Below are 10,424 nucleotides of genomic sequence, written 5' to 3'. Positions count from 1 at the left end.
TTAAATAACTAATCCTGTTACATGTATTCAGTTACTCCCCAACCCTGACCATTGTTCGCTTCTGTGCAATTAAATCATTTTCTTTTTTCATTTACTTGACGATTCTCTCCCATGTGGTCCATTTGTTGTCAGCATTGAGTCTGAGAGTGATTCAATGAGATAAGTAAAACATTTACACTTTAACCAACTATGTCTATTTGAGTGTGATGGTTCAATAGAATAATCTGCTGATCAATGTCCCTCATCTAGCACCAGAAAATATTTTAATAAGTTTAATATTATAACTTGGTGTACAACATGGCCTTTTATCATTTTGATAAGAAAGTCATGTTTTTCTTGTTTAGTATTGACATGTTTCATTAGTATCTGATAAACCAGAGTTGCTTAAACATAATATTATAAATGAACACCAGATATGTCTTATATGTAAAGAGAAAGAGCTGAATTTGTTAGATTTCAGAGGTGCACTCATTTATGCTGTGTACTGTATAATCTGATGTTGTTTCTGAATCAATCCACACCTTTCATTGTTTCAAAATACTGTGTAAAAATAACAAATCTTTCAAATTGTGAGAACTACTGTATTGGAAATGTAGTAATAATAATAATAATGATAATAATAATAATAATAATAATAATAATAAAAGGGAATAAGAACTTGACATTTTTATTTCTTTATTTACATTGTTCCGTGTTTGGGTAACAGGGGGGTTTCTGAAAATGATCCTAAAATGCATATTGCTTTTAATAATTCAGACTCAACTGAACATGTTATTCCACTTAGATTAACAATTCTGCTTCATCCTGGATCATTTAACCAAGAGTAACTCATAAAACATTTTATCTTAATATAAAAACATTGACAACACTTGTTTTAATTTTTATTTGTCATAGCAGACACTTTTATCTTAAATGGCATAGTAGGCCTACACTTATCAAACAGTCCCTCTTCTTGAGTAACCTGGGGTTACATGTCTTACTCAAAGCAAAAGCACAATAGTTCATCAAACAATGAAACGTTAGAAACTAGAACAGTTTAGCCACACGACACCACCCATAAATGCTAGATGAACCGCATTGAAACTGTCACCCAATGCTTTCAATTTGGTATTATTTTCTACCCCCTAGTGGGCAAACACAGTGCATAAAATGATCTGAACATTCGTTTCGTTCTGTATCATTGTATGAACTGAGATTTTAACTGTTCACGATATGGTCCATTTTACTTAGTGTATTTTACTTAGCTATCCAGACCTCTGGGCTGAGAACAAATCACAGTCTCTTACTCGAAATAAAAACTCATGACAGTAAAACAGGAAGTGGAACTGAGTTACGCATGCAGTTTAATGCTTAAGCAGGGGCGTCAGCATTTAACGTTGTTACAAAGTAAGTAAAACCTTCTATTACTACTGTAGCTCTTTTCTAACTTTAACTTCATATATAACAATAATAATAGCTATATTTGGGTACAACGCTAAATTGATTCAACCAGAGCTAAAAACACCAAATGGAAGGTCTTGTTTTGTATTGAAGTTGTTTTGGGTGGAATGTCAGGAAGTGTTGATATCATAATAATGCATCTTAATTAGTGAAGCTGCGGATAATGTAATTACTTCTCCAATACCACAGACAGTCATGACGGACAGAGATCCATCTATTGTGGTGGTTGGTGCTGGTGTGGCAGGACTCGCCGCAGCCAAGAAGCTGAAAGAATGTGGATTTAATAACGTTACTGTGCTGGAAGCCTCCGAGAATGTCGGAGGAAGAGTAGCTACTGCAACTATTGGTAAATATTTTATACCTACTGTACTGTATATTAGATGACTTATTTGAATGTGACTAAACATGAACAAACAAGATTTAAAGGTTAAAAATACGCTTTGCGTAGTAAAGCCTTAAAGGGATAGTTCACCCAAAAATGAAAATTCTCTCATGATTTACTCACCCTCCTGGCACCCCAGATGTATATGACTTTCTTTCTTCTGCAGAACACAAATTAAGATTTTTAGAAGAATATCTCAGCTCTGTAGGTCCTCACAATGGAAGTGAATGGGTGCCCAAAATTCGAAGCTCCAAAATCTACATAAAGGGAGCATAAAAGTATTCCATATGACTCCAGTGATTAAATCCATGTGCTCAGACACGATATGATAGGTGTGGGTGAGAAACAGATCATAACCACTTTTTTTATGATAAAAAAATAAAATGTATCATAAATTCTCCTCTCTGCCCAGTAGGGGGTGATATGTATTAAAATTGTGAATCAACAAAAACAGAAGAAGAAGAATGTGAAAGTTAAAGTGGAGATTGACTGAGCAGAGAAGAGAATTTATAGTAAAAAAAAAAAAAAAAAAGAAGGGACTTAAATATTTATCTGTTTCTCACCCACACCTGTCATTTCACTTCAGAAGATATGGATTTAACCACCAGAGTTGAAGCTTCAAAATGTTGGCACCCATTCACTTGCATTGTATGGACCTACAGAGCTGAGAAATTCTTCTAAAAATCTTCATTTGTGTTCAGCAGATGAAAGAAAGTCATACATATCTGGAATGGCATGAGGGTGAGTAAATCATGAGATAATTTTTATTTTTGGGTGAACTATTCCTTTAACTTGCATCTGTGGATGCAGCTGCGAATGGTGGTGACTGATAAAGGTTTACCAAAGTATTCCTGAGCCAATGTCATGATATCTATTAGAGATGTATGATGGTTTTTAAGACAGTTGCTTCTGAGTTATCGGAGATCACACACATTTAGAAGTGGTTTCTGACTTTTACGGATTCCTTGAATCTTTTAAATATACTGTGAGTTGTAGAGGGTGAAATGCCCCAAATCCTTCCAATTTGTCTTTGGGGAACATTGTTCTCAGATCGCTGGAGTATTTGGTGACTCATCTGCTGGCAAATTGGCGAGCCTCAACCCATCCTTGCTCTTGAAGGGCTAGGTTTTTTTTTTACGAGGCTCCTTTTATACTTTAACACGATTGCCTCACCTGTTTAACGTCACCTTTTTATTTCAACTTGTCAGGTAGTTATTAGTCCTAAATTGCCCCTGTCTCAACTTTTTTTTTTTTGGAGTATGTTGCAATCACCTGAAATGAGTGTATATTAAAAAAATTAAAAATTAAAAAATTAAATTCACAAGGTAAAACATGTAATAATGTGTTGTTGTAGTGCTTTCAATATAGCACAGGGTGAATTAAATTTACAAATCACTCCTTTTTGTTTTGATTAGCATTTTCCATACTGTCCCAACTTTTTCAGAATTGGTGTTGTAATTATTTTAGCACATGTATTATGTTAAATAATAAATAAGATTAAAAAAAAATGTAAACTGATAATACGGTTTAAAGGTTAAAAATGAAAAGTTAATAATACAATTTTTATATATTAGTAATAATAATGTATTATATTTCAATATCAATTATTAACATATTTTAATACATTATTTATTGTTTTATTATTTTACTTTATATCTATTAATAATAAATTAGTTAGTATTTAACATATTAGTAATGTTATTATAATTATTTTCGTTTTTAAATAAATAATAAATATAAAATTCATGTTAAAGAAATAGTTAAAAACAGTAAAAAAAATTGTTAGAGGAAATGGTGTTGTATCTGTGGACACACTTTCACTTCTATTATATTGTCCAAAATACTTTTGGCCACATCAGCAGATTGTATCACATGATCTTAAATCCGTCAGAGGTTATGCATTGAGTGCCTTTCAGAAGTGTTTTGTATTCTATGCTGTATTTATGTCCAACAATACATTTATTCTTTTCGTCTTCTTTTTATGTCAAAGGAAAAGCATGTGTTGATACTGGGGCACAGTTTATCCATGGGGCAACCGAAGTAAACCCATTCTACTGTCTATTAAAGAAGTCTGGCCTTCTAAGCCAGGTGCCTGAGATGGGATCAGAAGCATTTTACAGTAACAAGGGGCACAAAGTGGATACAAACTTCGCCAGAAGTGCATATGATGATGGTGAGGGCATATTTCGACTCCGTGGCTCCAACACGGGGAGGAGTTTGGGGGAACACTTTGCAGAAAAAACCCAGGCTGTGATTGACAGCCTGCAAGACAATGAAGAGAAGATGAGAAAGCAGAGTGTTTTTGCTTTGGTCGGGAAAGACATGCTGATAGATGTTGGAGCTTCAAACCTCCATAGCATCTCTCTTGACTCCTGGCAGTATTATATCGACATGGGGGACACTCTCAATGTTGCAGGGTATGTTGGTTTGAGACAGATCTACTCATAATTAAAGCCAAAGTGTGTCATGTTTTCAATGTTAAAATACTTCTTCTATCCCAGCTAAATGTTCAGCTATATGTAAGCCATTTGTAGGCTGATTTCCCCAAAAGTGTAAGCACTGTGTCTCTGTGGTGCAATCAAAACATTGCTCTGTTTGTTTGAACATCCTGACCAGCTCTGCACAGCAACATTGACTCAACCAATGACATGAGTTTGGGGCGGGACTATCTGTTGACCAATCATGGCAGATGGAGAGAGTGTTCGGGGAATCTATTTGAAAACAATCATCACTTTTTCAATTGCATTTTGTTATGCTTTTGGCTTAACTTTTCTTTGTATCTCAGGTTAATGCTTCAACTGGTGAATATGCTACAGGAGGACTTCCCTAAGGATCGTGTGCTGCTGAAAAGAGAAGTTAGTAAGATCAGATGGGATGGATCCTTCTCTGCAGGAAAAGACATGCAGCCTGTTCCTCATGATGAACCTCTCACTGCTCATACTGAATCCATTTCTGAAGGGACAGTCCGGCAATTTCCTGTTTGTGTTGTCTGTGAGAATGGAGAAGTGATTCTAGCTGATCATGTAATAGTCACTGTTTCACTGGGTATGTGTTTTCATAAGAATTGAATTTGCATTTACATTTGCATTTCTTCATTTAACAGATGCTTCTATCCAAAGTGTCACACAAATGAGCAATACACCTTAAGGGATTCATTCAAAGGGCTCAGCAACATAAGAAGTACTGCAGTAAAGTTACAAAATTGCTCAGAAGCATATGGACTACAACATAACTGAATGTATTGCATGTAGAATTGAGTTTTGCAAGTACTGACTTTGAGGCTTATAGTCTAAAATTTGGCCTAAGGAGTCTGACATTTTTCATCTGTAGAACAACAGAGCAGCATATGGCTCCAGTGCCTCATTTTGTTTTGTTTTATTCTAATGATCATGCTTTTTTAAAAGAAGTTGCAATTGTTCTGACTATATTTTGGTTCTTGTCATTTATGTGCTGTCAACCAGAATGCTATTGGCATGTTTAAATATTTGCCTGGCGATTAGACACATTTTGCCATTGCATACTTAGATTTTTTCATTTGTCATTTATTTGCAGGCTGTCTAAAGACACAAGCATCCAGCCTCTTCATCCCCAGTCTCCCAGCTGAGAAGATGGATGTTATTGACAAGCTGTGCTTTGGCAATATTGCCAAAGTCTTTCTGGAGTATGAAGAGGCATTCTGGGAGAATGATGTTGGTACTATCAGCCTCATTTATGAAGATGACTCTCCTGCCTCAGTGACCACCAACAAAACTCAGTGGCTCAGGAACATGCAGTATTTTACTGTCTTGAGACCCAAAGAAAGGTTTATGTTGTATTAACTTATAAAATATTCAGTTGAAAATATCTGTTTCGATTGATGAACTTTGACAAGTATCCATGCACACAGTACATCCTTATGATAGATTTTAGGGTTTATTAATTTTCATTTGGAATCTTATCTAGGTTTGGCAATATCTTGATTGGTTGGTGTCCTGGAGACATAGCTGACCTGATTGAAACCATGGCAGAGGAGGAAGTCTCATTTGCCATTACTGAACATCTCAGAATGTTCTTTGGTAAAGAACCCTCTATTTAAATTCGTTCATTCCACTCAAGAATCCTCTATTAAAATATTTCCTCAATAACACTTGTGTGTACTTTATAGTTGCCATGGATGTTCCTGAAAAGGCATTATTTAAAGGAATCATTTTAACATTCCCTTTGCTTCCCAGGTAATCCAGACATTCCTCCACCGAAGTCCATACTCTGCACTAAGTGGCGCAGTAGCAGGCTCACATGTGGATCCTACACTTTCTTGCCAGTTGGTGTAGACGGGCGAGTGATGGATACATTGGCACAACCGCTAAAAGGAGTCCAGCGTCCTGATGAAGTAAGAGCCATTTTAAATACCATGACGAGTACCATGAAGTTACTGATAGATAAATGTTTCAAAAGTCCATTTAAATGTTTCAAAACTCACAAAGTTGGATTTCTTATCAAAGTTTAGGGGTTTGTTTTGATACAGGAATGTGTGTCCAGACCATCATATGATTTTTCTTTTTGCTGTATATATTTCAGGATCTTCAGGTCATGTTTGCCGGGGAGGCAACAATGAAGACTCTCTATAGCACAGTGCATGGAGCTATGCTGTCAGGACACAGAGAGGCAGACAGACTGGCAGCATATTATAAGAAGTCAACGCTTCCCATTGCCACTGCCTCAGTGGACAAACCAGTCTGATAATTAAAGTCACATTGTGTCGTAACATTTCAGATTAAAAGATTTGAAATTTCAGACTTTTCTCTCCTTGTTTTACACTTTGAATTATATATATTATTTGTAAATTTATACAAATCAGTGGCTAACAGCCTGTTTTTGTTTTGTTTTTTCTTGACTATCATAAATTATTATAGGTTTATATATATACAGTTGAAGTCAGAAGTTTACATACACTTAGGCTGAAGTCATTAAAACTAGTTTTTTAACCACTCCACAGATTTCATATTAGCAAATTATAGTTTTGGCAAGTCGTTTTTTCCTCCAAACATAACGATGGTCATTATGGCCAAAGAGTAAAATGTTTGTTTCATCAGACCAGAGGAAATTTCTCCAAAAAGTAAGATCTTTGTCCCCATGTACACTTACAAACTGTAGTCTGGCTTTTTTATGGCAGTGTTGGAGCATTGGCTTCTTCCTTGCTGAGCAGCCTTTCAGGTTATGTCAATATAGGACTTGTTTTACTGCGGATATAGATAGTATATATAGGCTATATATATATATATATATATATATATATATATATATATATATATATATATATATATATATATATATATATATACACTCCCCTCTGTTTGAATTAACATTTTGTTTTAGGCACTTGTGGAAAATGTTGCATAGTGAGGATGTCTTCAAAAATAATGCCATAAATAGTTTTCCTTTATCAATTAACATCATACAAAGTCCAGTAAACATGAAAAAATGTAAATCAATATTTGGTGTGACAGCCTTCAAAACAGCAGCAATTCTCTTAGGTAAACCTGGATGCAATATTTCTTGGTTGTTGGCAGATGGGATGTTCCAAGCTTCTTGGAGAATTCACAAGTATTCCTGAGCCAATGTCATGATATCTATTAGAGATGTATGATGGTTTTTAAGACAGTGGCTTCTGAGGTATCGGAGATCACACACATTTAGAAGCGTTTTTTGGACTTTTATGCACAGAGATTTGACCGGATTCCTTGAATCTTTTAAATATATTGTGCATTGTAGAGGGTGAAATGCCCCAAATCCTTCCAATTTGTCTTTGGGGAACATTGTTCTCAGATCGCTGGAGTATTTGGTAACACATCTGCTGGCAAATTGGTGTGCCTCGACACATCCTTGCATCTTGAAAGGCTAGGCTTTTTTACGAGACTCCTTTTATACTCTCCCCTCTGTTTGAATTAACATTTTGTTTTAGGCACTTGTGGAAAATGTTGCATAGTGAGGATGTCTTCAAAAATAATGGCATAAATAGTTTTTCTGTCTCTTTATGTTATCTCAGACTGACTCCATGTTGAGATCCAGGCTCTGTGGGGGCCATAGCGCTCCTTGTTCTTTTTCTCTTCAATTCTATTTGCAAAGGGAATGTTGAATGCTGGCCAGAATCCTAAAGGTCCGAAAAGCACATAATAGCACCTTTATGTGCTTTTTGGACCTTCAGAGTTCTGGCCACCATTCACTTGCATTGAATGTACCAACAGAGCCGAGATAAATAATAATAATAATAATAATAATAAAACCTTTCTAAAAATCTTCGTTGTGTTCTGCAGAAGAAATAAAGTCATACACATCTAGGATGTCATGAGGGTGAGTAAATGATAAGAGAATTTTCATTTTTGGGTGAACTATCCCTTTAATAAAATTGCGGAACTATTCGAAGCTGAAGCACGAGTTTCCAGACGGGCGCTTTATTCTAACGCACCTCCATGCTGTTTGTTGATGGTGACCTTCTTCAGTCTGTAACATAAGATGTACTATTATTATCACAGACTTATGTTGATATTTGTTTGATAGTAGTTTAAAGCGTTGCAGATGTTATGATCATGGCTTTAAACACAATTGGTCAGCCTTGCAAGGACTTGTTTAGGTAAGTAGTGAACTGATATCAGCTTACTAAATGACACTTTTGACTCTAGAGCGAGCTGACAATTATTTTTTCTCTCAACTAAGATATACGGTGGTTGTTCTTGCCCCTTTTGCTTAAAAAAAATATTGTATAAAGTACCACGTTTAAAATGTCGTTTTATCCCTTGAACATGCAGATGCCCCAAATTAGAATGCGATGCATTTGTCTAGCTCAAGTAATGCTTTTGATTCCTTAAATAGTTTTCTCATTACAAATGCAATAAAATAAAATGTTGTAATGTGAATTAAATGTCTACAAAATCTACTAATGCAATTGACCAACATAACACAAAACCTCAATGACACTGTTCATCTGACTTAACTCTGAATGATCTCAAACGGGTCAGATTCTGCATTGTTGCATTATTGTTGTATTACACACACTGCAGCTAGTTGAAACATCATCATTGATGCTGAACAGTGTTCTGATTGTGAGTTTCCTTTTATTGTTTTGCACAGGTGTCTTCAGGCAGTTGCCACCCACAGGTGCTTGCAAGCAACATCCAAATTTCACTCCACAGTCTCTCAGTCAAACTCCAACAGGACTTCTGTGGTCTGCTTTGGGAGGCAGAAATATGAGAGGATGTATACAGTTCTGCTCGTTAAACCTGACGGCTCTACCATCAACATAAGATATAAAGAGCCCAGAAGAATAATGATGGTTAGTGGATTACATGCTACTTTTCCTTAAGTCTGTTTACCTGTGGTACAGAGAAACTATGCCAGATCACATAATAGTTTGGTTTGTTGGGGTGGGAGATTTGGTTGGATAGTCTGTGACAGTTTTTGCTCTTTTGCCAGATGCCTGTGGATATCACCACCCTCACTGAGGAGGAGAGGAAAATCAGGCTGCGGAAAAGAGAACCAAAGAGGGGAGCTGTCAAACAGAAATTGGAGGAGTTTGAGGATGATTTCAAAGTGGATGATTACAGCAAATTCTGGAAAAAGAAATGAATGGACTGAAATCTTGTAGTTAATTACTTAGTATTTACATTGTCTCACATGTAAAAAAAAAAAAATGTGTCACCTTGCCATTAAAAAGTCTTGTTTTGTGTTTAAAGTCTTTGACTCTCTCTCTCTTTTTTTTTAAAGGAGTAGTTCACCCAAAAATGAAAATTCTTTCATCATTTACTCCCCAGATGTGTGTGACTTTCTTTATTCTGCAGAACAAAAATTAAGAGGTTTATAAGAATATCTCAGCTCTGTTGGTCCTTTCAGCGAAAGTAAATGGTGACTAAAACTTTGAAGCTCCAAAAAAACACATAAATGTAGCATGTAATTAATCCATACAACTCCAGAAGTTAAATCCATGTCTTCTGAAGTGATCTAATCGAATTTGGGTAAGAACTGACCGAAATGTAACTCCTTTTTCACTGTACATCTTGACATCATCAGTCTCCTTGGCGATCATGATTTCAAGCTCGATTACACTTCCTTGTGCTTGACACATTCGTAGAGCGCTAGATGGCACTAAGAAATGTAATTGAGTTTGAAATTATGATTGCCAAGTAGATTACTGATGTCAAGATTTACAGTGAAAAAATAGTTATATTCTGGTCTTTTCACTCCAAACCGATTAGTTCGCTTCAGAAGACAGATTAAAACACTGGAGTTGTATGGATTACTTTAATGCTACCTTTGTGTGCTTTTTGGAGCTTCAAAGTTTTGATCACCATTCACTTGCATTGTGTCGACCTACAGAGTGGAGATATTCTTCAAAAAATCTTTAATTTTAATAATTTTTTGTAAATTGTTATGTAAACATGGAAACTAGGATTTTGAGCAATACACCAGTATGCAATTTAAACATTAGTCTTCCTAAGACATGAACAGAAGTCTTATAAAATATCTTACTGCTCACAGCGTCCCCATTTGGGGACATCTGAGCATTACCTCTCGATAATGTGTAACTGATTCATTCTCAGCATTCTTTATTACTGGCTGATTAATCATT

The 10,424-nt window shown here is 35.7% G+C and overlaps 2 protein-coding genes across 2 annotated transcripts; both read left to right on the top strand.

Moving 5' to 3' along the window:
* The first annotated feature begins 1,145 nt into the window (after positions 1-1,145).
* LOC127423699 (spermine oxidase-like) lies at positions 1,146-6,595 on the top strand. The gene is made up of 8 exons (XM_051668200.1): positions 1,146-1,386; positions 1,630-1,786; positions 3,813-4,239; positions 4,608-4,867; positions 5,375-5,624; positions 5,765-5,877; positions 6,034-6,191; positions 6,380-6,595. The coding sequence occupies exons 2-8, from the start codon at positions 1,636-1,638 to the stop codon at positions 6,539-6,541; spliced, it is 1,521 nt and encodes a 506-aa protein (XP_051524160.1). The 5' UTR covers positions 1,146-1,386; positions 1,630-1,635; the 3' UTR covers positions 6,542-6,595.
* Positions 6,596-7,996: 1,401 nt separating this feature from the next.
* LOC127423704 (39S ribosomal protein L55, mitochondrial-like) lies at positions 7,997-9,524 on the top strand. The gene is made up of 3 exons (XM_051668209.1): positions 7,997-8,432; positions 8,930-9,131; positions 9,272-9,524. The coding sequence occupies exons 1-3, from the start codon at positions 8,383-8,385 to the stop codon at positions 9,422-9,424; spliced, it is 405 nt and encodes a 134-aa protein (XP_051524169.1). The 5' UTR covers positions 7,997-8,382; the 3' UTR covers positions 9,425-9,524.
* The last annotated feature ends 900 nt before the right edge of the window (positions 9,525-10,424 follow it).

Source organism: Myxocyprinus asiaticus, chromosome 33 (genome assembly GCF_019703515.2).
Source record: "Myxocyprinus asiaticus isolate MX2 ecotype Aquarium Trade chromosome 33, UBuf_Myxa_2, whole genome shotgun sequence".
Classification (NCBI taxonomy): Eukaryota; Metazoa; Chordata; class Actinopteri; order Cypriniformes; family Catostomidae; genus Myxocyprinus; species Myxocyprinus asiaticus.
Note: the sequence above shows the minus strand (reverse complement) of the source record. Positions and strands in the feature narration are given on the sequence as shown.

What these genes read in the sequence shown, in the direction of transcription:
- LOC127423704 (XM_051668209.1), top strand. Translation starts at nt 8,383, where the DNA reads ATGATCATGGCTTTAAACACAATTGGTCAGCCTTGCAAGGACTTGTTT. An exon ending in CCTTGCAAGGACTTGTTTAG is followed by an intron (nt 8,433 to 8,929) that starts GTAAGTAGTGAA and finishes TGTTTTGCACAG; the next exon opens with GTGTCTTCAGGCAGTTGCCA. An exon ending in AGCCCAGAAGAATAATGATG is followed by an intron (nt 9,132 to 9,271) that starts GTTAGTGGATTA and finishes CTCTTTTGCCAG; the next exon opens with ATGCCTGTGGATATCACCAC.
- LOC127423699 (XM_051668200.1), top strand. Translation starts at nt 1,636, where the DNA reads ATGACGGACAGAGATCCATCTATTGTGGTGGTTGGTGCTGGTGTGGCA. An exon ending in AATAGTCACTGTTTCACTGG is followed by an intron (nt 4,868 to 5,374) that starts GTATGTGTTTTC and finishes ATTTATTTGCAG; the next exon opens with GCTGTCTAAAGACACAAGCA. An exon ending in GTCTTGAGACCCAAAGAAAG is followed by an intron (nt 5,625 to 5,764) that starts GTTTATGTTGTA and finishes AATCTTATCTAG; the next exon opens with GTTTGGCAATATCTTGATTG.